At 44.8% G+C, this 26,089-nt stretch overlaps 1 protein-coding gene across 3 annotated transcripts in view; it reads left to right on the top strand.

Moving 5' to 3' along the window:
• Window positions 1-25,679, top strand: part of COL23A1 (collagen type XXIII alpha 1 chain) — a 236,615-nt gene extending 210,936 nt beyond the window's left edge. For 2 of the 3 annotated variants that reach the window (XM_029052706.2, XM_029052707.2), the window contains exons 13-23: window positions 673-735; window positions 1,502-1,546; window positions 1,994-2,071; window positions 5,328-5,372; window positions 8,153-8,197; window positions 10,148-10,237; window positions 11,102-11,164; window positions 12,704-12,760; window positions 13,782-13,808; window positions 14,592-14,663; window positions 14,752-14,877. In XM_029052706.2, coding sequence (XP_028908539.1) covers window positions 673-735; window positions 1,502-1,546; window positions 1,994-2,071; window positions 5,328-5,372; window positions 8,153-8,197; window positions 10,148-10,237; window positions 11,102-11,164; window positions 12,704-12,760; window positions 13,782-13,808; window positions 14,592-14,663; window positions 14,752-14,862 — 696 coding nt within the window. In that variant the 3' untranslated portion in view covers window positions 14,863-14,877. Of the gene's footprint in view, window positions 1-672; window positions 736-1,501; window positions 1,547-1,993; window positions 2,072-5,327; window positions 5,373-8,152; window positions 8,198-10,147; window positions 10,238-11,101; window positions 11,165-12,703; window positions 12,761-13,781; window positions 13,809-14,591; window positions 14,664-14,751; window positions 14,878-15,812; window positions 15,840-17,866; window positions 17,921-18,075; window positions 18,163-24,089; window positions 24,129-24,991 lie in introns of those variants that run through there. The other variant, XM_029052708.2, reaches the window with a different exon arrangement.
• The last annotated feature ends 410 nt before the right edge of the window (window positions 25,680-26,089 follow it).

Here is a 26,089-nt window from a genome sequence, read left to right as displayed (position 1 = left end):
AAAACTACAGAGGCTCCTGGGAGGTAAACCCTTCTGCCCCAGTGCATGGCATAAGGAACACCCAAAGCTAATGAGACTATCCCAAACCTAGAAGTCCAGGGACTAGCCTAACACTGCAGGTGGGCTACCTATCATGAAGAGAACAATTCCCCAGGAAATCTCAGGTTCCCGGGCAGTTGGCCTGATTATCCCAAAATTATTCCACACCTGAAACAGATTGCCCATATCAATCAATGTGGGGCACCATGAGTGAGTGAATCTTAACACCCCTAGATTTGCCCAGCTAAGAAGGCAGACTCCTCTCCCCCATTCATGTGCTCCCTTTCAAACATAACATTTCTTTACCTTCAAGGAAATCTCTTCCAAACCCAGAGGTAACTCCCATACCTTCTGCTCTCTGGAAGGATTCCCAAGATTTCCAAACTACACTTTGCACAGAAAAACTCACTCTCTGTACTGCCTGGTCAGGGTTGAGATTATCTGCCTCCAAAGCTCTGTCATCCCCCTGTAGACCGTAAGATGCTTGTGGGCAGGGATTGCGTCTACCAACTGTGTGATATTGTACTTTCCCAATCACTTAGTCCTCTGCATAACAGGAAATGTTCAATAAATCCCACTGATTGATTGATTTATTGATTCTGACCAGGTCGACTGTTATTTTCTCATTTCCAGGGAGAGCCAGGAAGCGTGGGTCCCATGGGAGAGAATGGAGTTGATGGATTGCCAGGAGCTAAGGTAACCCAGGCCCAACTTGCTAGTTTACAGCCCCTCGTGCGCAATAGTTTCCAGATTACAAACCCACAGGAGAGGATTGGTCTTTTTCCTCTATTCTTCCTGCATATTACCAGCAAATGGTCAGGTTGTTAGGATCCTCAGACAAAGGGTTTCTGTCCATTCACTGCCATTAGTTTAACAGTATTCCCTGGGGTCATCCTGGGAACCGAAACGGGTCGTTCTGAGAGAAGATATAGGTGACCCCAGCCCTTGGGGATTTCAAGGCCTCCCAGGGTGATTTGGGTTCCGCGTCTTTGTTGTCTGTTACCATTAAGCCACATTCTCACTCTCTTTCAGCAAGGGCTGAGTCTTAATGGCAGGTGAGGGCCAAACTAGGTTTCTGAAGGGAAAGGTTGGTCTGAGTCACTTAGGGGGTGACGTCTCTTGCCAAACATCTGACCATGTGAATTGAAGAAACGAAGGCCCGGCAAAGACCATTGACACTCAGGGCCAGATTCCCATTCTGGGTCGTTCCAGGGAAACTTGGCCAACTGGTCCTCTCGAGTGAATACTGAGATGCGGATTTTCAAAAAGCCCCTTAGTCAGTATGTCTCACTTTGTCTAGGTTAAGCGGAAAGTAAATATGTCTGCCTCCACCTGTAGACTGAAAGCCTTTTGTGGGCAGGGATCTTGGCACACAAGTAGCCCTTAACAAATGCTATTGTTATTATTGTTGTTGTTGATATTATTACATCACCTGAATAATAAATGCATGGTTTATTCACAGGGGGAGCCTGGTGAGAGAGGAGGAGACGGACCCACTGGGGCGAGGGTATGCTGTTATTTTTGTCTCCTTAGTTCTCTACGACCAGTTGGTCACCAGAATTGAGCGTTTGTCAGCATTTGTCCTGAGCTGTACTAAGTAGTAGTAGTAATAGTATTTAATAGCAATAGTATTTACTAAGCACCCACATGGCAGCACTTATATTCCTACCTTTCAACTCTGTTGCTACCCCTACCAGTAATTTATTTTAGTGTCTGTCTCCTGTACTAGAATGTAAGATCCTTGAAGGCAGAGGTTATGTCTACTAACTCTTTTGTATATTTCCTAGGACTTAGTTCAGTATTCTAAGCCCCTTGAGGGCAAAGGATGGTGTCCACCAACTCTGTTGGACTCTTGCAAGCACTTAGTTCAGTCTTCTACACACAGCAAGCATTCAGTAAATTGACTGATTGATTGACCACGTAAAATGTTGGCTTTCTTTTTCCTCATCCCCAGGGTCCAGCTGGTGTGAAAGGAGAGCAAGGTGACACTATAGTTATCGACTTTGATGGGAAAATTTTGAATGACCTGAAGGTAATTTTCACAAAAACCCTCCAGAGTTTCCCTTCATGGTCTTGACGTTGGAATTCCATTCGGTTGCAGAGAATAGACAAAAGTTCTGAAACGTCAGATTCCGCTGCCTTTTCTAGTGCAGTGGGAAAAGGCAAAGAGGACACATCCTCGTGACCCAAAATTTGAGGGGTTTCCATACAGCTTTTCTTCAGTGGGAGCCATCAGAGCTTGGAGCTCAGCCAAGCTTCAAGTTAAACCAAGTTAGAAAGAACTGGGCTAGGTCTTTGGAGTTGACCTCTGCAAAGTGCAAGAGTTAGGAATGAATCCAAGTCCAGGGTGACAGCATTATTGTGATGACCAAGTCAATGGAAAGTTGTTTTGTCTCTGCAAAATGGTCAGATAACACCTATGAGGGCACAGGTTTGTGTTTCTCTATGTAGGGAAGGAAAGGGAGATCTGGAAAGCAAGCAGGATGCGAATTTGATATTGGAGGGACGAGGCTGCTGTTCATTTTCTCTTAGATGAGAGAGAGTGTTTGATCAAGTATAGAAAGCAGTATGGCCTGAATGGAAAGAGCACGGGCCTGAGAGTCAGAGGATCTGGGTTCTAATCCCAGCTCCACCACCTGTCTGCTGTGTGACCTTGGACAAGTCACTTCACTTCTCTGGGCCTGCTTCCTCATCTGTAAAATGGGAATTAAATCCTACTTACTCCTGCTTAGACTGTGAGACCCATGTAGGACAGAGATTGAATCCCACCTGATCTACCCCAGTGCTTATTTACAGTACTTGGTGAATAGTAAGTGCTTAACAAATACCATAATAATAGCTATTATTATATATGTTTGTATAATGTCCTCATCTTTTCTCAACAGGCTGAAGGGAAATACAAATTGATGGTAATGATCCCCAGTGTTTGCACAGTGTGTTTTGGTAGGCAATGACAACAGAAGAGCATGTGGCTTCAGAAGTGGATTTTTGGAGGCTTGAAAACCCTTGAGAAATTTACCAAAAACTAGCACTACAGTCTCTGAGAATCTCCCCTTCCCACCTTCTCTCCCCAAAATCTCATTGCTCTTTACAGTCACTGCTGCTATAACATGATAGTCACACTCTTAAAGAACTTTGTGTTATGGGAAAATTATGGTTTAGTCAACATTGACTCAATGGGGATTAATGGATTGAGTAGTAGGTAAATGATTCAAGAATACCACCATGACTGACCTTTTTTAATTCAAATTCCTAAACTATATAAGAATACTTTACACCCTTGCCACTCAGTGCTTTTTGACTAGCAGAGACAATATGGCATGATGGAAAGAGTACAGGCCTGAGAAGTCAGGAGACCTGAGTTCTAATCCTGGCTTCACTACTTACCTGCTGTGTGATTTTGGACAAGTCACTTAACATCCCTAGGCCTCAGTTTCCTTACCTATGAAATGAGGATTAAATGCCTGCTCTCCCAACTCCTTAGAGTGGGAGCCCCATATGAGACAGGGACTGTGTCCAATATGGTTATTTTGTATCTACCCTAGCACTTAATAAAGTGCTTGGCACATAGTAAGCGCTTAACGAACACCACATCATTATTATTATTTCTTTAATACTGTGGAATTGCAAAAGTGTAAAGAAACACAAAGGTCTGCACAGTGCATTTCAGTAAAGTTGAATACAGGCTAAGCATTTAGTATAGTGCTCTGCACACAGTAAACACTCAAATACCATTGATTGATTGGCTGAGGCAGAGGCTGGGAAGCATAGCAGCATCACACATCAGTCTATCGTATTTATTGAGTGCTTACGTTGTGCAGAGCACTGTTCCAAGCGCTTGGGAGAGTATACTATAACAGCAAACAGACACATCCCCTGGCCACAATAAGGTTTGACCAGCGTTACACTGTTGTACTCAACTATTCCTTCTGGCATCAACTCTCCTACCCCAGCTGATAAATTTTGTTATACCAGAACAGACTGGTGTTGAGGGAAGAGCATTTCTTAATTCTTCCATCATGGACTATCCCCATTCTTGTAATGAAAACTCAGGTCAGAGTAGAACTGACTGCATCTAAAGTTGACTGGGCAGCCCCTTAAAGAAGTTTCTGCTTTTTGCTTTGAGCCCAGAATTCCGTTCCTGGTCAGGATCACTCTGCCCAGAATTTTCTTTGAATAATACTTTTCCTAATCCTTCACTGAAAGAACACAAATCCTAGAAGAAAAATTGCTAGCTATACAGCTGCTATCTATACAGCTGCTGTTTTGCCTAAGATGGCCCTGTTGGGAATCTCACGTTATCTGTAAAATTTAGTATTTTTTCCCAAACACTGGCAGATTTAAAAAGCACAAAAGGTCCCAGGAAATGATGACTATCTAGCCATCATCTCCTAGAGCTACTTTGGTCCGTGTCTGTCTTTCCTAAATGTGCTCATCACACACAACACACACACACACACACACACACACACACACTCTGGTCCTTGGAGAAGCAATGTGGCGTAGTGGAAGGACCTGGGTCCTAATCCCGGCTCCACCGCTTATCTACTGCATGACCTTGGACAAGTCACTTCACTTCTCTGTGCCTCATATGCCGCATCTGCAAAATGGGGGCTGAGACTGTGACCCTGTGAGCTTTGTCCAACCTGACTTGCTTGTATCCACCCCAGTGCTTAGTACAGTGCCTAGCACATAGTATGCCCTTAACAAATACCATTTAAAAAATAGATTTCCCACTCCTTCCCAAGCTCAGGATGAAGGGTTGAGTTGTTCTTTGAGTACCCCAGTCAGACTGAGGCCACTTGGTACTTGCTACCAGTGGTCTCTCTGACAAACCAGGGCAAGTCAGATCATTTAGAATCCTTTTTCTAACTCAGATCTCCATCAGCTGAGCCAGAGCCATCTGTCACAGGATAGGGGCGGGAGGTTAGTATCCCTTGAGTGATGCTTTGGGGTCACCAATCAATCAATCATATTTATTGAGCGCTTCTTATGTGCAGAGCATTGTACTAAGCCCTTGGGAAAGTACAATAAAACACAATTAGCAGAGGCATTCGTTGCAACTCTAACTGTGTGTTTCCATCCTGGCTCTTCCTCTAACCCTCCGTTTTCCCCTGAGCGCGCCAAATAACACAGCACTGCCTCACCCCTCACTGGTTAAAGTGGGGCAGAGGTATTAGCCTGCTTTCCCGGGGAGAGGGAGACCTGTAATTAAAGAGAAGGTTAGAGTTTTGTCTCACAACCACTGGATTCAGTATCGATATTAACTTAACCTTTGGTATTTGCAGGGTCCTCCTGGCCCACCTGGTCCTCAAGGAATCCCTGGAGCAAAGGTTGGTTCAATTCCATTCTCTGTCTCTGAAATGACCATCCACCTCTCCTATCTCACCGCCAACCCCTCACCCACATCCTGTCTCTGGCCTGGAACACCCTCCCTCCCCAAATCCAACAGACAGTGACTTTCCCCCCATTCAAAACCTTACCGAAGGCACATCTCTTCCAAGTGTCCTTCCCAGACTAAGCTCCCCCCTTCCTCCCACTAACTTACTGCATCACCCTGACTTACTCTCTTTGCTCTTCCCTTCCTCAGCCCTGCCACTTATGTATATATCTGTAATTTATTTATTTATATTAATTTATGTCTCCCCCACTCTAGACTGTAAGCTTGTTGTGGGTTGGAAAGTGTCTGTTTATTGTTATATTGTAGCACTTAGTACAGTGCTCTGCACACAGTAAGCACCCAATAAATACAATTTATTAAAAGAAGGACAGCCCTGAATCCGGACAACTGTGGGAAAAGATGCAATTATAACAAAACCCTGAATTTGTGTAGTACAGTGGTGGTGTTTTTCCAGCACACTTTCACCCTGAGGATCCCATTTTATCCTCCCAATATCAATCAGATATTGATATTCCTGTTTCACAGCTAAAGAAATTGAGCCCTAGCGAGGTTAAATAACTTGCCCTGGAGCCCTGGCCTCCTGACTCCTAGGCCTGTTGACTCCTAGGCCTCCACTCTTTTCCCTAGACATCAACCCCAGAATCAGAGTGAGTTGGTCAGGCTAATTTACATCACTCTCTAGCTTCCTTTGCTCACAGGAATCCCTGAACATTCATGCCCTGGCTGAAGTCTACCCAGTACATTCTTGCATTAGGTTCTCCCAAGACTTATAATAATAATAATGATGATGGTATTTGTTAAGTGCTTACTATGTGCCATGCAGTGTTCTAAGCACTGGGGTAGATACAAGGTGATCAGACTGTCACACTTGGGGCTCACAATCTTAATCTCCATTTTACAGATGAAGTAACTGAGGCATAGAGGGGTGAAGTGGATGGCCCAAGATCACACAGCAGACAAGTGGCGGAACCAGAATTAGAACCCATGTCCTCTGATTCCCAAACCCGTTTTCCACTAAGCTAAGCTGCTTCTGACCCATGATTTATCACACCATCGCCCTAGAAATGCTGGGAGATCTTGACTGCACTTTCTTTTCCCCCTACTTCATCCTTCAGGGGTGGCAGCTTTTCATTGTGGGGGAGAAAAGGGAGCAGGGATTTTAGATTAGAAGTTAGTCAATCGTATTTATTTTGCACTTACTTTATGCAGAACACTGTACTAAATGCTTGGGAGAGGACAGTACAACAATAAACAAGCACGTTCACTGTCACAACGAGCTTATAGTGTAGAGAAGGAAACACATTAATATAAATAAATTACAGATATGGTCATAAGTGTTTTGAGACTGGAAGGGGAAGAATAAAGGGAGCAAATCAAGGCAACACAGAAGGGAGTGGGAGGAGAAGAAGAAAGGAGGGCTTAGTCAGGAAAGGCCTCTTAGAGGAGATGGGCCTTCAGTAATGCTTCGAAGGGGGGATGAGTCATTGTCTGTCGGGTATGAAGTGGGAACTTCAAATTGCTCCTGTACTAATTTGTTTAAAGGGAAGACAAACTCTAAAAATAAATTTGAATGAGAACTAAATATTTTAACAAGCAACCTGGGTGTTATATATTTTAGAAAAATAATATTCCACCCTTGTTTTGGTTTAGAGTTGACACTAGGTGCTAGGAGCAACTGTCCTATAAATGGAATTAAGCTCATTGTGGTCAGGGAATGTCAGTGTTTATTGTTGTATTGTACTTTCCCCAGTGCATAGTGTAGTGGTGTGCACACAATAAACGCGTAATAAATTCAATTGAATGAATGAATGAATGAGTGAATGAGGGTGTTCCAGGCAGTAGCAGGACGTGGGCAAGAGGTTGGTGGTGAGAGAGACAAGATGTAGAAAGGGACAGGCTTCAGAGAACTGAGAACATCAAGAAGCAAAGTGGGCAGGGGGAAAGAGCACAGCCCTGAAAGTCAGAAGACCTGGGTTCTAATTCCACCCCTACCATTTACCTGCTGGGTGACCTTGGGGAAGTCACTTGAATTCTCTAGGCCTCAGTTTCCTCATCTGTAAAATGGAGATTCAGTACCTGTTCTCCTTCCTACCTTAACTGTGAACCCTATGGGGGACACGAACTGTCCCCGACCTGATGATCTTGCATCTATCCCAGTCCTTAGTGAGTATTAAGGACTTTATTAAGTGCTTCACAAATACGTCAATTATTGTTAATTAATAGAACAACAAGCCACTCTCCTGAGACTTTTCAGTCCTTCATAGACTCTGAGGTCTTTTCAGACACCTGGAGTGAGCAAGGCTGAAAGTAAGCTAAGGGAGCCATCACTCCAGAGAGTGGGCACCTATGCCACTCTGCTCTCTGGGTCACCAAGAGGGGAGGGCAAATTGAAGATGGTGCCCTGATTCTGCCCGCCCCCTCTTTAGGGTACTATTACATACATTCCTTCCAGAAACTCTTGAAAGGCTCCTTCAGAGTACTGATGATGGCCATACCATAGAACCCATAGGCACCAATTCAGCTTTCAAACTGAAAGAGTCTGAGAGAGTCTGTTACAAGTGAATTTGTCTTCTGCCTTGCTCTAGAAAGCCAAAGGAACAGATTTGTCCTCAGACCAGTTTTCTGACTCTGATTGGTCATTATTACTGTTATTATTTTTGCTATTGTGATTGTTATTATTGTGCATATCATTCCTGTTTTTTCCCATTTTAGGGTGAGCTTGGATTACCTGGTCCTCCTGGAGTTGATGGAGAAAAGGTCAGTCAATCATCTGCAATATAAAATCTCCTTCCTCAGACTTGAATCATAGGCAAGACCTTTCTGATTAGGAATTTGAAATCGCAGTCATCGGTCTTATTTAATTTGCTCCAGGGAGGTTAGGACTTTTCATCTGTATTGGCCCAAAGTGACTTCAGTCAACTAACCAATCTACCAGTGGCATGGCATTTACTGAGCACTGGCCCAGCCCCTGCCCAGAAAGAGCTACAGACTAGAGGGAGAGACAGACATTGAAATAAATTACAGATCGGGGAAATAGGAGAGTATAAGAATATGTACATTAGTGCTGGGAGCTGGGTGAAAGTTAGTACTTAAGTAATTAAAGAATTCCTTCATAGGAGATTATCAATGAACCAGGAAATAGGCTTCTACAGAAATGCCCAAAGATGCTACTTCAACACTAGTGAACAGGAGAGGGCAATGCGTGGGTAGAGGTAGGTATTGAGGGTGAGAAGTAATAATAATAATGATGTTGGTATTTGTTAAGCGCTTACTATATGCAGAGCACTGTTCTAAGCACTGGGGGAGATACAGGGTGATCAGGTTGTCCCACGTGGGGCTCACAGTTTTAATCCCCTTTTACAGATGAGGGAACTGAGGCACAGAGAAGTTAAGTGACTTGCCCACAGTCACACAGCTGAGAAGTGACAGAGCAGGGATTCGAACCCATGACCTCTGACTCCAAAGCCCGTGTTCTTTCCACTGAGCCTCGCTGCTTCTCAAGTAGCAATGATATCTATTGAATGCCACCTGGGGGCAATGCACTGTACTATAGGCTTAGGAAATTACAACTAAAATATTAGAAATAATCAACCAGGGGTATTTATTGAGCACTTACTGTGTGCAGAGCACAGTACTAAGCACTAGGGAGAGTACAATACAGTATAGTTGGTAGACACATTTCCTTCCCACAATGAGCTTATAGTCTAAAGGGGGAGAGAGACATTAAAATGAAGTATGGAGGAGTCCATAAGTACTGTGCTTGGGGCGAATATCAGGTGTTTAAGGTTACAGACCTAAGTGCATAGGTGACACAGAAAGGAGCAGGGGAAATGAGGCCTTAGTCAGGGAAGGCCACTTGGAGGAGATGTGATTTTGGAGGGCTTTAACATTTCCTGTCCCCAAGAAGCTTTCACTCTGAATCCTCAAAGTGGTGGGGGGAATACAGTGGAAGTCACTGAGTGACACGTGGTAGTGGAGTGTGGACCTGTTGGACTGGGGAAAGATCTAATTCCCACTTCCTTGTCCTCCCAGTGAGAATTGAGAAGCAGTGTGGTCTAGTGAAAAGAGCATGGACTTGGGAGTCAGAGAACATGGGTTCTAATCCCTGCTCCACCACTTGTCTCCTGTGACCTTGGGCAAGTCACTTAACTTCTCTGTGCCTCAGTTACCTCATCTGTAATATAGGTATTAAGACTGTGAGCCCCATGTGGGACAACCTAATTACCCTGTATCTACCCCAGGGCTTTGAACAGTGCTTGGCACATAGTAAGCATTTAACAAATGCTATTATTATTATTATTATCATGTTTGAAAAATGAAGCTCCTATTTATGGATTCTCCTCAGCCATAAAACCCAGATTAACCTGCCTCCTGCCATGACCACCAGCTTCCTATAAAACACATTCATCTAGTGAATCCATATCTCAGAAACACCATCAGAACTGTGAGATCCTCCTAAAGCAAAAGGCATTTTAAACTTCATAGCGAAACAAGGATTTCAAATCGTTTCAATCAGTCAGTGAAATTTATTGAGCACTTACTGCAAACAGAGCACTGTACTAAGTGCTTGGGAGAGTACGATTCCAAATGACTCGGTAGACACGATCCCAGCCCACAAGGACCTGACAGTCTAGTTTCCTCTGCGGGCAAGAACAGCCTTTTACGGCTACCATCGGCACTAACGGGAATTTCTTCCATCCATTCCAGGGTCCCAAAGGATCGAAGGGTGACCAGGGCAGCCCTGGATTGATGGGACAGAAAGGAGAAATCGGAGAGATGGGCCTATCCGGTCCTCCGGTACGTAGGCCCCTTTCAGATTTTCCCGTAATCCTCCTGTGAAAGTTAAAGCCTAATCGAAATGGTAAAGATTGTTGTTGTTGACGATGACGACGACAATGATGATGATGATGGAGTCTTCCATTGTAAACAACAGATAAGCTTCAGGACTGAGCACCGGCACGGTTTAAAGGCAGTCTACTCGCTTTCTCTCGTCTACCAGCTGTGCACTCATTGGGTCACTGGGTGCAGTTAGCAAGTAGGCAGGCAGGGGGGCAGCAGGTGGCAAGGTGCAGGCACGAATCTTGCTTTCAGAAGCAGCGTGGCCTAGTGGATAGAGCACAGGCCTGGGAGTCAGGAGGATCTGGGTTCTAATCCCAGCTCCGCCACTTGTCTCCTGTGTGACCTTCAGCAAGTTGCTTCACTTCTTCACATCCCTGACTGTCTATGTCTGTGAAACACCTCAAAAAGTTTGTTGGAAAAAAAAAACCAGCTGTTTGCACAGGTTGACACCTGTTCGCATTCTACATAGAGGTCATCAGACATAGACAGCTCCTTTGATAGTCTTTCTCACCCCAAAAAACAAAATCAGGTCTTTTATGAAGTGGCGATTCAATGCTTCATTTATGTAATTCCTTGATGCCTTTTAATTTTATTTGCACTTAGACCATGAGCCCCATATGTGGCAGGGACTGTGTCCGACCTGATTATCTTGTATCTAACCCAACAGTTAGTTCACTGTTTGGCACATAATACGCGCTTAACAAGCACCACAGTTATTATTATTGTTGTTTTGTTATCATCTTCATCATCATCACATTACTTTTAGTTGCTTAAGTGAAAAGGACCAAATAATCACTTTTGGGTTGTGTTTTTGCCACACAGGGAATCGATGGACCAAAAGGAGAAAAAGGAGAATCTGGGGCTTCCAGTCTCCAGGAGAGTCTGGTAAGGATTCCGAGAGCAACATGCCAAACTATTCCCATTACCGCTGTACCCAAAGCCAACTAATTGTCACTCATGACAGCACAAGTTTTCTTTATTGAGCTGTAGAGTTTGTATCTTGGGGTTGATGCACCTTTCTTTTATCTTCTCGTGAAACGTGGCAAGAGAAGCCATCATCGTGGCAAAGCTAACCTAGATGATACTAGCATTGGTAGAACAATGGTATTGAATGGCTTCCTGTGGACAGTGGTGGGTTTTCTCTTAGACCAATAAGGCCATGGCTTTAATGAGAGGGAGAGGACGAGGGTAATTTTAAACTACCCACCCACCTCACCTACCTGTCCCAGAGGTTTTAACCTATTTTTTTCACCCTCCCCCTGCAGTGTTTTCTGGAATGGAACAGTGAAATCAAGGAACATGTAAACTTCTCTAGAGCAGGTAGCATATCTACTAACTCTATTGTACTATTCCAAGCACTGTAGTGCAGTGCTCTGTAGAGAGTCAGTGGATTTTTTGCTTTTTGAGGGCAGAGGTAGGATCTTCTAACTCTCTCATCCTTTCCCAGGACTTAGTACACTACTCTGCACTCAGTAAGTGCTCAGTAAATACCATTAATTGATTTATTTATGCTCTATTATTCCTTCCTATTGTAATGGAGAAGCAGCGTGGCTCAGTGGAAAGAGCACGGGGTTTGGAGTCAGGGCTCATGTGTTCGAATCCCAGCTCTGCCACTTGTCGGCTGTGTGACTGTGGGCAAGTCACTTAACTTCTCTGTGCCTCAGTTCCCTCATCTGTAAAATGGGGATTAAGACTGTGAGCCCCACGTGGGACAGCCTGATTCCCCTATGTCTACCCCAGTGCTTAGAACAGTGCTCGGCACATAGCGCTTAACAAATACCAACATTATTATTATTATTATTATTAATTTATTTTAGTGACTGCATCCCCAGCTAAACTGTAAACTTCATTCCTAGGAAGGAATCGTGTCCACTTATTTTATTGTACCTTCCCAGGCACTCAACTGAATGTGGATTATCTGCAGGTTTCAATTTTTTACCAAGCATTCCTCCAGATGTATAAACAGCTTAAATTAAATCCAAGATCACTTCTCTAGATGCTCACTATCCTTTTATCACATCCTAAGAGAGGGCATTTAATTTTTTTTCTAATTTTCATGAGTCTTGAAGGTTGCAGGTTCATTCTGAAGGGCAGGGATTTCTTATCCCCACATTTGTGTGGCAATTTTTGGTGTTCAGAATTTGGACTTAGGAGATTGTTCCAAAAAGTGTTTCCAAGGAAGCTATGTAGCTCTGAATCATGAACCTAGTCCCTTTCTCCATGTGAACCCAGACTGGCTGAAGGGATGTTGTCTTTGGTGACTGGAATGGATTATCTAAGCTTTCTTTTCAATGGAAAGTGATGATGTTGTGTATGAACATGGTCTTCCTTTTGTCATCATTTCACAGTTTCAGTTTGTTCCACAGCCAAACTGCAATGACATTTTATTATAGAATGACATACAATTGTTCTCTTCATCCCTAGGCACAGATCATACCTGAACCAGGACCCCCTGGACTTCCTGGACCCCCAGGCCCTATGGTAGGTAGATGTTTGGGTCAGCTCTTCCTTTGATTAGCTACCACACTTTAGTGGTTAAAATTGGCAGGAACTTAAGAGAGAGAGAAGGGAAGTGCTTTCTCTGGCTTCTTTGACCTGATGTCCTTTCAGTTTCAGTCCTGTATGCCTGTATGCCTGGCTTCATTCCTTTCCACCTGGTTTCAGTCCTCTCAGCCTGGTTTCATTAGTCTCAGCATGGCTTCATTCTTCTCCTCTTAGCTTCATTCCTCTCCACCTGCATTCAGTCCTGTCTCTTTGGCTCCAGCCATCTCTTCCTGGTTTCAGTCCTGTCTGCCTGGCTTCAGCCATCTCTACCCAGTTTCAGTCTCCTCCAACTGATTGAAGTCCTGTCTACTTGATTTCAGCCCTCTCGGCCTGGCTTCATTCCCTTCCACCTGTTTTTAGTCCATTCTGCTTGGTTCCAGGTCTCTCTACCTAGTTTCTGCCCTTTCCAGCTGCCTTCATTTATCTCCCCAATTTTAGTCTTCTTGGCCTGATTTCTATTCTCTCTGCCAGGTTTTCCCTTCCTTTCCACCTTTACAGGTGATTGCTCACAGGTGATTTCTTCCCCCTCTCGACTGTAAGCTCATTGTGGGCAGGGAATGTGTCTATTATTTTATTGTCCTCTCCCAAGTGCTTAGTACAGTGCTGTGTGCACAGTAAGTGGTCAGTAAATACAGTTGACTGATTTACAGTTGGTGGACTCACCAGCCACCAGTTCTGGGTGAGGAGGTGGGCCAGGTCGGGGGTCCCCAGACCTAATCAACACCAAGTGTCCCGGATGCTGCAGGCAGATGAGTGAGTGTAGAGTATTTGGGCTGAACATCACTGAACTCAGTGCTGCCTCACTCACCCCCATGGGTTTTTTGTCTACTGTAACCTAAATCAAAGAGCCAAGATATCGCCACCAAGAAAATGACATCAAAGACAAAGACTCTTGAAGATTTGGATTTTACTTGAAATGTTGCCCTTCAAATATCCTGTCATCTTATTTCAATTGCAGGGTCTCCAAGGGATCCAGGGTCCCAAGGTGAGTTGATATTTTGAGGCCAAGATCACAACAGACCCTCAGACTTTCGATGCAAAGGACTGTTTAAAACAGCCTTGCAAATAAGGACCAAACTTAGTAGCCCAATATATTGTTTTTGACAGCCTTCCTCCCCCTAGGCAATACCCAGCCTGGAAAGTGAATGAAATCAATATCTACTGCTACTTCCCACTCTAATTCTCATCTATGCACTCTTTCCCAACACTTAGTACACAACTCTGCACACAATAAGCACTTAATATACTATTACAACAACTACTACTACTTGCTTTGGACCATATTTGGGAAGCTGGTTTAGAGGTTAGAAAGAGGATTTCTTTCACACAGTAGTACCAGGTCCTGACTGCTAAGTGTTTAAGTGTTAGCTCCAGGATACATGCACCATTTCCCCTGGTTCTCCTAACCTTGGTGCTAAGCATTTTGTTACAAGTAGGCCCCAAATAATCTATTCAGACAGGAGACCACCTCTTTGAATAAAAACCAGTCCTCCCTATCACAAAACCAGATTGAAAGGATTTCATTTAGATCATACAGGTCAGATTTTCTCCAGAGGTAGCTCAGAATTTTCTCCTCTGCATGGCCTCTAGCCCCCTGGAAAGGATCCATATGAAGGGGAAGAATGAATTTCCCAGAAGGCCCTTGTCTAATTGCCCGGTGACAGCTAGCATCAGACCTTGCTCAGCGCTATGTATGAGTGCCGAGGAGGGTGTAAATGAGAGTAAAAGAGCTAGAGTTGGCAGAAGGACTGACTGTCTTTTCATACAGGGGCTGGACGGTGCAAAGGGAGAGAAAGGGGAAAGTGGAGAGAGAGGAGGAAAAGGTTTCATCGGCCTGCCGGTGAGTACTTTGAACTTTATATGGGTTTTCCGAGCCGCTAAACCCCACTTTCCCAGGCCTCTCCTGACGGAGCCATTTTTCTGCCTAGGGACCAGCTGGGCCTCCGGGACTTATTGGGCTGCCAGGTACCAAAGGAGAAAAGGTAAAATTCCCCGGAGACCAGCTGATTGATCCATTGGTGGAACCAGAATTTTTCTGAGATGCTGATCGAAACACAAAACTGAATTAGCTTCAAGCCCAGCTACATGGACCTCTGGGCCCTTCCTGGGCCAAAGAACATTTGTGGGGCCTTGACTTACCAGGTTGTCCCAGAGCCCTCTGGGATGTGATCCTTTTGATCATCTGATTTTCAGTGTCCCTAAACTCAGAGACCTTGGATCTCTCACAGAGAAATTCCCATTTGGGCCACATTCCTGAACTCCTCTTTAATGAGTAACTGCCTGTCTCTAGGCATTGCTCCTCCCCAGCTCAGAATTCCACCCACCCTTGGGAGTTTTCGGCAGGGACGCATCCTGCCCTGATAGTTGGAGCTGAGGATCGTGGGAGGTGAGCGAGCCTCCACCCCCCCCCACCAGAGGCCAGGGGAGTTTCTGCGATATGGCCAGGCAGCGTGGCCACTATATCTTCTGAAGGGGCCAGAGAGCCACCAAAGAATAATGAAGGTGTTCAACTGAAATCGAAGAGCCACACCTTTGGACTGGCCAGACTAAGATTACTCATCCCAGTGAATTTCTAAGCCCTTTAAGCCCACGTTATTAATTGCAACTCCCCCTCAACTGACACACCTCCCCACCTATAGAAAAAGGTGTTTTCCACATTCTGGAACACATTGCTTCATGGATTTTTAATGAACAAAAAAGGAAGAAAAGGAGTGAGAAGTAAAGGAAAAATCGGTATGGTCTAATCTGTCCTCTTGTTCCCCGCTCTAGTTATTTTTGGTTTGATCAACTCTAGCATCTATCAGATGGCTAATTTCAAAGCAGCCCTGTTTAAAGGAGTCTTGCATTATAACAGACCTGCTTTAAATGAGCCACCCAGTCTATTGTACCTCAGCACCAATGCTGAATAAGCAGGATGGAAAATACTGACATTGTCTCCTTCGTCACCTAAGCACCTCAATAAATCTGGTTTCTCTCTGTCTCTCCCCAGGGAAAACCAGGAGAACCAGGATTAGATGTAAGTTTCTCATTACACCCTCTCCCCGCCACCCCCGATTTGAGTTTTGACTTCTTCGATGGCCATATGTGGAACCGTCCTGACGTGCAGTTTCCCAAATGTTTCCCATCTCCGGGAGACCAATTGCTCTGCACGGTACACCAGGGAGAGCTTGTGGAACCGTAAAGAGCAGCACATTCTAAATGAGAAGAAACATGACCTAATGGAAGGAGCCTGGGCCAGGGATCAGAGGACCTGGGTTCTAGTCCTGGCTTAGCCACGGATCTGCTGGGTGACCTTGGGCAAGTCACATCACTTCTCTGTGTCTCAGTTCAATACCTATTGTCCCTCCTACATAAACTCTGACCTCCCCTCCATGTTGGACCTGATTATTTTATATTTACTCCAGGGATTAGTACATTGCTTGGCACTTAGTAAGCGCTTAACCAAGACTATTATTATTATTTATTAAGTCTTATGAGCTCTTTCTGGGTCAGCAAGGGCATGAGAGGAACTCAGAAGGACCTCAAACGCTTAATTGTCTTTCCAAACCTGGCAGGCAGAACGGACCCAACGAACCAATCAGTCAATCAAAAGAATTGATTGAAAGCCTACTCTGAGCAAAATGCTGCACAGAGCACTTGGAAAGCACCATGGAGTTAGCAGGCTTGATCAATTAAGGACATGTATTGAGCCCTACTGTATTCAGAGCACTGTATTAAGCACTTGGGAGAGTATAATAAAGGTAGTATTCATTCATTCATTCAATAGTATTTATTGAGCGCTTACTATGTGCAGAGCACTGTACTAAGCGCTTGGGATGAACAAGTCGGCAACAGATAGAGACAGTCCCTGCCGTTTGACGGGCTTACAGTAGATATGATGGGTGCACAAGTGTGTGAATCTAATAAACTACCCACCCATTAAGACACACTTCCTTTGTAGAGCCAAATGATTCCTCCCCTCAAGAAGGTTGCAGTCTGGCAGGAGAGACAAAATCAGTCCATCAGTGGTATTTATTTAGCACTTACTGCATGTAGATGAGTGTCCTAAGCACTTGGGAGAGTACAGCACAATAGAGTTGGTAGGCACGATCCCTGCCCAGAAGGAGCTTGCAATCTAGAGGGGAAGACAGGCATTAAAATAAATTATAGATGGGGAAATGGCAGAGTAGAAGGATATGTACATACGTGCTGGAGGGCTGAGGGCAAGGTGAATATTAAGTGCTTAAAGGGTACAGATATAAGTGACACAGAAGGGAGAGGGAGTAAGGGAAATGAGAGCTTAGTCAGGGAAGGCCTATTGGAGGAGTCGTAATTTTAATAAGGGCTTGAAGATGAGGAGAGTGGTGATCTGACAGATTAGAAGGGGAAGGGGAAAAGAGGGCAAGCAGTTGACAGCGAGATAAATGGGATCAAGGTACAGTAAGTAAGTCGGCTTTAGAGGAGCCAAATGTGTGGGTTGGTTTTTGGTAGGAGATCGGTAAGGTAAGGTAGGAGGGCAAGAGCCAGAGTAATTACCGACTGGAGCAAGAAACAGAGTATATGAGATAGGAACATAATTGCTACAGGGGTGTGTGAGTACTTAAGGGCATATTTGATCCCTGTTGTCAAGGAGTTTACAATCTAACTGGGTAGTCAGATACTGAATTAATTACTGAAAGAAAGGAAGATGTAAGATCATCAGGTTGGACTCAGTCCTGTCCCACAGTCTTAATAATAGTATCTGTTAAGGGCTCACTATGTGCCAGGCACTAGGGTAGGTACAAGTTAATCAAGTTGGACACGGTCCACATCCCACATGTGGCTCACAATCTTAATCCCCATTTTGCAAATGAGGCCCAGAGAAGTGAAGTGACTTGCCCAAGGTCACACAGCAGAGCATTGGCAGAACCAGGATTAGAACCTAGGTCCTTCTGATTCCCAGGCCCATGCTATATCCACTAGGCCACACTGCTTCTCTAGGACACGCTGCTTGATCCAACATTGAAGTTGGAACTACGTCGCCCACATAACATACCTCTGTTTTATCTTAAATCATCACGGTAGGGTTTCCCCGGCCCCCGAGGAGAAAAAGGAGACAAAAGCGAGCGAGGAGAGAAGGTCAGTAGATTCAGTACAGTGTCTCTTGGGGAGGTTTGGAGTGATGACGTAATGACAGTATCCTGGAACTTCTCTCTTAAGGTGCAACTGAGCTGTCCTGTGCCTTCTCCAGCTCCCGGAAACCATTTGTAAACCAGTATGTCTTATGTCTGCAGGGGGAAAGAGGAATTCCAGGCAGAAAAGGAGCAAAAGGACAGAAAGGAGAGCCAGGGCCACCTGGTTTGGATCAGCCCTGTCCAGTGGTATGTTTTGTTTCCGTTTAGCAGAGAGTTTGTAATGTGTCCATCCCGATGGGGTTCAGTACTGAGCAGGTGGGTTGCAATCCCAATGATCAATCCTTTATTCCCCCGGCACCCCCTGCCCTCCCAGCTTGGTACAGCGGTGGTGGGAAAATGGAGATGATTAGCTCTAGGAACCCTGACTCATGACTCTTGAGCTATCTGTATATTGTTCAGAGGTTTGCACATTAATTAGGATGACAGAATTTAGTAAGTACCTACTAGATGACAAGCACTGTGGTAGGCGCCAAGGTAGGTACAAGACAATCAGATCAGACACATGGTTCCTAACCACATGGGGCTCATGGTCTTGGAGGGGAGAATGGGTATTTTGTCTCCATTTTACAGATGAGAAAAGTGAAGCCCAGAGAAGTTACGTGACTTGTCCGAGGTCACAGATCTGACGAGAGGTGGAGCCGGGATTAAAACCTGGGTCTCCTGACTCCCAGGCTCAGGCTTTTTCCACTAATAATAATAATATTAATCATTATTTAAATTGCTATTATTATTATGGTATTTAAGTGCCAAGGACTGTACTAAGCACTGGCGTTGATACAGCATAATCAGGTGGGAATCACAACCTTGGTGAGGCAGGACAGGTATTTCATCCCCATTTTACAGATGAGGAAACAGAGACACAGACTTTCGTGAGGTCTGGTTGTCCCCCATCTGAGAGTTGACTCTGGCCTTTTCCCAGGCCCTTCTGGGCGTCCCATTTGTCGCTTGGGGTTATTCATTAATTAATTATTACGATTATTATGCTATTTGTTAAGCACTTACTTTGTGCGAAGCACGGTTCTAAGCACTGGAGTAGATACAAAATAATCAGGTTGGACATAGTCCCTGTCTCACATGGGGCTCACAGTCTTAATCCCCACTTTACAGATGAGGTAACTGAGGCACAGAGAAGTGAAGTCACTTGCCCAAGATCACACAGCAGACATATGATGGAGTTGGGATTAGAGTCCAGGTCCTTCTGACTCCCAAGCCCATGTTCTTGCCACTAGGTTATGCTGCTTCTCTGACCTTACATATGGACAGGTCAAGAGTCTTACCTCATCCATGTTAGTGTATGGAGCTGACAGCTTTTGGTTTTCTTTTATGGGATTTGTTAAGCACTTACTACGTGCCAGCCACTGTACTAAGCACTGGGGTAGATACAAGATAATCAGGGTAGACATGGTCCCATGCTTCACCTTTTACAATGATTCTAATTCATCTGAACCCCATTCTCGTTCTGTGAGGAAACTCAGCCCCATCACACTGGCATGAGCCAATGACCTTTGCACTGGTTCACGGACAAAAAACGTGATTCAGACATGCAGGTAAACCCAGAAAAAGTCTCACGGAGCCGGCGGCAGGGAAGGTGGTTTAAAACGAGAGAAGGGAAGAGCTTCCTTAGCCTGAGACCTCCCTCCTTTCAGGCTCCTTCTGGGTTTCCCCTCCCAGACTGTGGTCCCTCTGGGCTTCTAGGGTCCCCCCCTTCAACCCCTCGGGGACCCTGCCCTGGAACACGAAGCTGGGCATTCCTGGTTTCTGAACATCGAATATCTGCTGCCTCTCGTTCGCTGAAGGAGGGGAATTCACAGCAGCAGCAAAGCCTCGCAACTCTGTCACTTCTTCTGGGGTTCCCGAGCTCCTAGATAGCGGGGAAAGAGTGTCGGGAATCCTTTTTCTTTCCGTCATCGTGGTGTCCGATGTAGCATCTCTTTTCCGGGTCTTCTGTCCTTATGAAAAAACCGTTGTTTTTAAAACAGGGAAAGAGTAATATCAAAGACCTCAAAGGGGAGCCAGGGCAGCCAGGCTTGGATGGGGCCCACAGGCCTTGCTCTTTGGTATAGTAACTGTCCACCTTTCTCCGCCTGCCATGCATGGAGTTCCTGCATGCCTGTGTCTGTCGCCTCAGTACCTTCTCCCGACGGAAGTGTTCATTCCCTCAGATGGACAGCTCTGGGTTTACCTTCAGACTGCCAGTATATTTGTCCTTTCCCAGAACTAAACAGATCTGAGTAGTCACATAGCCCACAGTTTGACATGGATCCAGCATTCACTACTACTGAAGGTATCTCCCCAGAGTCATAGCCAAACTTTTCCAAAAAACTTCTATTTATACCAACATGTGACTTTTAATCTACCTTGAAATCGTTTATCCAAAATTTTCCCCGTCCCCAATCAATCAGTTGGTATTTACTGAATCAAGTATTGCATACAGACTTAGTAGAGACTATCCCTGCCTTCAAGGAGCTTAAAATCTAATGGGACAGACAGTAAAATCAATTACAGGGGCGGTGAGGGGGGAGAGAGGGCAGACGGCCAAGTTTAAAGATAAGTTCAAGTGCTGAGGGGAGAAGAGGTAGGATGAGAATCTAAGTGCTCAGGAGCTAAGGACCAATCAGAAAACTCTACTAGCCCATACTTTAGATACTCCAACCCCCATATTTAGACATTTTGATTGGCCTCCATTACTGTCAACCTTGATACTTAGATAACTGCCATTTTGGATTCAGTGGCACCATCCATTTTTTTTATGGTATTTGTTAAGCACTTACTATGCGCAAGACACTGTACTAAGAGCTGGGCTAGATACCAGATAATCATAGGCCTCACAGCCACAATCCCCATTTCACAAAAGAGGTAACTGAGGCCCAGAGAAGTGAAGTGACTTTCCAAAGGTTATACAGCCACCAAGTGGCTGGGCTGGGCTGGGATTAGAATCCAGGGCCTCTGACTCCCAGGCCTGGGCTCTTTCCACTCAGCCACACCGCTTCTCCCATTCCCCAAACATGCCAAAAAACAAAGTTTTTACCGTAATGTGCAACTGGTCAGCTCTTAACTTTACTGGAGCTATCAACCGAGTTGTTTCAGTGCCTAAGACAGCCTCCTGTCATGAAAAGATTTAGGGAACCAGATGAACTCTTTCAGGCTCCTGGAGGATCCCTTAGCCTCAGGAATTCCTGAATGGTTCTGGGGGACTGGGGCAGGGCTAAGGATTCTATGTGGATCCAGCCATAAATCAATGAGGAGAGGGAGAGCAAGTAACGAGAGTGAATGAAAGAAGAGAGCAAGGAAAGAAGTCAGACTTTACCCCTTACCAATTCTGCACTCTACAATCAATCAGTGCTGTTTATCGAGCACTTAATGTGTGCAAAACACTGGACTAAGAATTGGAAGAGAATGATGCAGTTGGTAGATGATTTTTGTGGTATTTGTTAAGCACTTACTATGTGTCAGGCACTGTACTAAGCACTAGGGTAGATGAAAGCTTACCAGAGTGGACATAGTCCCTATCCCACATGAGGCTCCCAGTCTTAATCCCTATTTTACAGATAAGGTAACTGAGGCACAGAAAAGTTAGGTGGCTTGCCCAAGGCCACACAGCAGGCAAGTGGCAGAACTGGGATTAAAACCCAAGTTCTTTTGTCTCCCAGACCTGTACTCTATCCACTAGACCACACTGCTTCTCTACGTGTGAACTGTGAAGCATCTAGGAGTACTGAAAACCTATGAGACAAGAAATTAGTACCACATATCTACAGTATGTCTGTATACAATGGATCTGTAATTTTTTTAATGTCTATCCCCCATCTAAAATGTATGGCAGGGATCACATTTATCAACTCTATTATATCATACTGTCTTAAGTGCTTGGAACAGCAGTCTGCACACAGTAAGCACTCAATACCATCGATTGATATACTTAAGTGTTTATGTCAGTCATAATTGTAATTAATGCATGAAGGCCTTTGATGGTGGCTGGAGAAACATAAATTAATGTAAATTGAGGAAATATTCCTTGAATCCCCCAATGAAAGTTTAGTCGAGAAAAGGCTTTAAAGATTAGTGCTGTTGGGGAAAAAAGCCACTATTCCAAATCAATGGCAGATGTATGCTCTAGCATCCAAAATATCCAATCAGCTAGTGCATCCAAAAGACCAAGAATCAATCAGACCTACCATCAAATAAATCAATAAGTAAGGTGCCTGGAGGGAAATTCAGTAATCAGCTCCATCTGCCTCTGCTTCAGAGAGGGAGGAGAGGGAGGGTTCAAAGGACCAGTCAATCACAATATCTGTACACACTATTAGAGAAAGTCTCTGATTGGAGGCAGAGAGTGTCTCCACACAGTCTAAAATAGAGGCTGACTCTACCCAATCTGACCAGACAGAGACTAATTCAGTCTGATGGTTGTGGGAAGCAAATGTGTCTACCGACTCTGTTGTATTGATTGACTCTTCCAAGCACTTAGTACAGTACTCTGCACACAATAAGCATTCAATAAATACCATTGTTGATGATGATGATGAGAGACCCCGTTGGACTGTTCTCCAGAGTGCTCCTGGGGGTGCCCAAATTGCCCCCGACCCCATTAGAAGATCCTCATGGCCTGCAGTCCTGATATGGGGGTACAAAAATTTGCTCCCCATCATTCAGACATTGGGTCCCAAGGCAACTTAGTTTAATCCTAGGTCACCAGGAACCTGGATATGTGATGAGAGCAGAGGTCAGTTAAGGTTAAGGTGACTGTGCTCATTAAAGTGAGGGTTAATCACCCAGTGTCACTCAGGATCTGAGGAGCTTGAACAATATTGCCAGAGCCATCTGGTCAAAGACTAGTCAGAGTCAGAGGAAGCTGACCCAGAGGGTCCTGATGAATGATCTGAGAGAGCCAAATTTGTTGCCAGCTGACTCGGTTGATGGTGGCATTTGTTGTGCTAAGCACTTACTATGTGCCTCACACTGCACTAAGCCCCGGATGGACCCAGGATAATCAGATCAGATACAGTTCCCGTCCCATATGGAAGCTCATAGTCTAAGGGGAGGGAGAACAGCTATTGACTTCCCATTTACAGAGGAGGAAAGTGAGGCACAGAGAAGTGAAGTGACTTGCCCAAGATCACACAGTGGGCAAGTGGCAGAGCAGGCATTAGAACCCAGGTCCTCTAACTCCGAGGCCCCTGCTTTTTCTACTAGACCATGCTGCTTCTCTGGAAATCGAATGCTCATCTTTGGTCATGTCGTCTTCCTTCAATCTATTAACAGTTTCTCCACCTGACCAGTTCCCAAATAGGTGATTTTTATTGCCATCTCTTGCACCCTTGCAAGTTCACTTGATCTCAATCAATCAACAGTAGTGCAGAGCACAGTAGGGAGAGTTTGGGAATACCTGCCCAATCTATTGTGTGCAGAGTACTTGGGGGAGTACAGGTTAGTAGACGTGGTCCCTGCCCTCAAGAAGTTTATAATCTAGCCTGGAGGCAGACACTGAAATAATTTACAGATAGGAGGAGGAAAGAGAAGACTTTCCTCTCTATCCTCTCTCTCTGTCTCTCCTTTCTCCTTTCTCCCTCTTTGTACTGTCTCTGTTTCTTGTCCTCTTAGAACAATGGGTCATCACTCTCTCCCCAAAAAATACACCACTGAAAGTGGAATCCAAAGAGCTCCCATTTCCTAATGGTCTTTATAAATAAGACTGAAAATACTATTTCTCCAAAAACATCCCCCCACCTCTGCATTCGCATCCGATTAGAGACCACGGAAAGCAAACTGCCTAAAATTCCGGATTGCTCTGGTGCCTCTCCATGTCTCTAGAATGAGAACGACTCATTCCAAATGTGGTTCCTGTCAAGTGATTGGAGGAAATAAGATGTCGATGGTAGCGGCCACTCTCTGTAGTCGCCAGGGTTGTCAGCGGTCTCGTGTTTTGGCCTTGTTGTTTTTAACCCATGTCGCCTTGGGGAACAACAGCGACTTGTGTGTGGTGGCATGAATTTGTCCTTTGTGGGGAAAGTCGAAATGGAACAGGAAGCTCTGTCTGACGCTGTTGAACACGTGCCCTAGCAGAAACCTTGAGGATCCATGGGACTGAAGGTGTCACCTCTTTCTTTTGGCAGGGTGCAGACGGACTGCCCATCCCAGGATGCTTGCATAAGGTACTGTTGGAGGTGGCACTGCACTGAATTGGCATCTGCACGTTTGCTCTTCATAGTGTCTGTCTCTTGGGCCAAGTCGCCGGTAAAGGAAAAGCTGGGGACAGGGACTTGGTCCAACCTAATTAGCGTGTATCTACCCCAGTGCTTAGTACAGTGCCTGGCATATAGTAAGCACTTAACAAATACCATAAATAAGTAAAAAATTCGGCTCTGAGCCACTCCAACTGTTTCACTACTGAGTCACTCAATCGAATTTATAATAATTGTGGTATTTGTTTAGCGCATTACATGTGCAACACACTGTTCTGAGCACTGGAGGAGATATAAAATAGGCTGGACACTCCCTGTACCAAAAGGGGCTCTCGGTCTATTGAACACTTACCGTGTGCAGAGCACTGTACTGTGTTTGGGAGAGTGTGATTGAATTCATAGACACAATCCCTGCCCTCAAGGACTTTACTGGTGGTTGTATGCAGAGCACTGTACTAAGCACTTGAAAGAGTACAGTAGAGTTAGTAGATATGATCGCTGCCTAGTAGGAGAGGTAGACTTAAAATAATTAACAGAGAGGAGGAAAAAGAAAATGGAAAGATGGATATATAAATGAGTAAGGGCTTAAATAGCAGAGTTCCTAAAGTCAAAACGTACAGAAATCAGGCCAGAGTGCTTCCAAGACTATTTGACGTACAATCCTTCAGGGCCTCTCTCCTTGACAAATCTGTTCAGGTGTTTCCTTTGTTCATTTTTTAAAAAAAGAAATGTTTTCATGTGTCTGTATTACCCCATCTGAGTGTCTCCGCATCCTCATGAGATTATTTTCGTACTGACATCACCCATTGTTTGTCTTTTTTGTTTTTTTCCAGTGATTCACAAACATCGAGCATGAAGCATGTACATATTATTTGTGATATATTTTGACCTTTTGAATTTTGTAAAAAAAAAAAAAACAACAGTAATATATTGATCTTTTTTTACTGGATGCTGCCAATATGGATTTTTTTTTTAATATTATAAAGCTTCCCAAACTGAGAAGTGAATCTATAATATTTGGATTGGATAACCAGCAAGCTGCCGTGAGTGGAATGAATTTGATTAGCTGCTAATGCTACTAGGTGTGGACTAACCAGTCAACGGAACATATTGAGAAGGGCTCTGCGTTCTCATATGCATGGAGGGATGTGTTTTCTTGAAACTTGGCCTTCACCCCTTTGCTTTTTGTGCACAACAAGGGTGAAAAACCATGGCCCAAGGTGAAAAAAATGAGAAGAGTCTCTCCCTAGAAATGGAAGAATTCCGGTGGTGTTTCCAGTTACTGGGGGGATTTCTCAGTGACCCAGAAAATCAAGTTAGTTCCTTCCCCAGTGTGTGCCTTCCACATCAGAGCAAAGGTTTGAGTTGGGCATCTTGCTGGCACACCAGACTGCCTGTGGATGCCTGACTCAGATTGCTAAAGACAGACCCAAACTGAGGTCACCACAGCAAGAAACTTCCATTTCTGACCACGCACATGGACTGAAGCGCTTCCGAAATCATCCTGGATTATTTTTTTTCTAACCCAGGAGAATGGAACAACTAGCTCCATCTGATAAACAAGAACCAGGGATGGCTCAGATTGGAAGTAGAATTGGTAGGGAGTGGGCCGGGGGGTGGAGGGGAGAGCAGAGAGGATTTGAAGCGGACATCCCTGAGTCACGGAAGCTTCCGGAGAAGGAATGGGAGGTTCTAGCCTTGCAATCCCCCAACCTGAAGGTACCATAAAGGGAAACGTTCTTTGCTCTCCAGCTTCTCCTGGGCACATCAGTTCTGCCCTGAAATTGGACCCCAAGTTAACTCATGCCAGGACAACGCAAATCCCAGCTCCAGGCATGGTGATGGGGAGAGTTCACTGGTCAGACTAGGTGATGGATTCATTCCACCAGGACTGGCTGCTCCCTGTTTGTCCCTGAGACTGGGTTGTATGA

The sequence above is a fragment of the Ornithorhynchus anatinus genome, chromosome X2, assembly GCF_004115215.2.
Source record: "Ornithorhynchus anatinus isolate Pmale09 chromosome X2, mOrnAna1.pri.v4, whole genome shotgun sequence".
NCBI lineage: Eukaryota > Metazoa > Chordata > Mammalia > Monotremata > Ornithorhynchidae > Ornithorhynchus > Ornithorhynchus anatinus.
The sequence above is the reverse complement of the archived record's forward strand: the minus strand, read 5'-3'. Positions and strand labels throughout refer to the sequence as shown.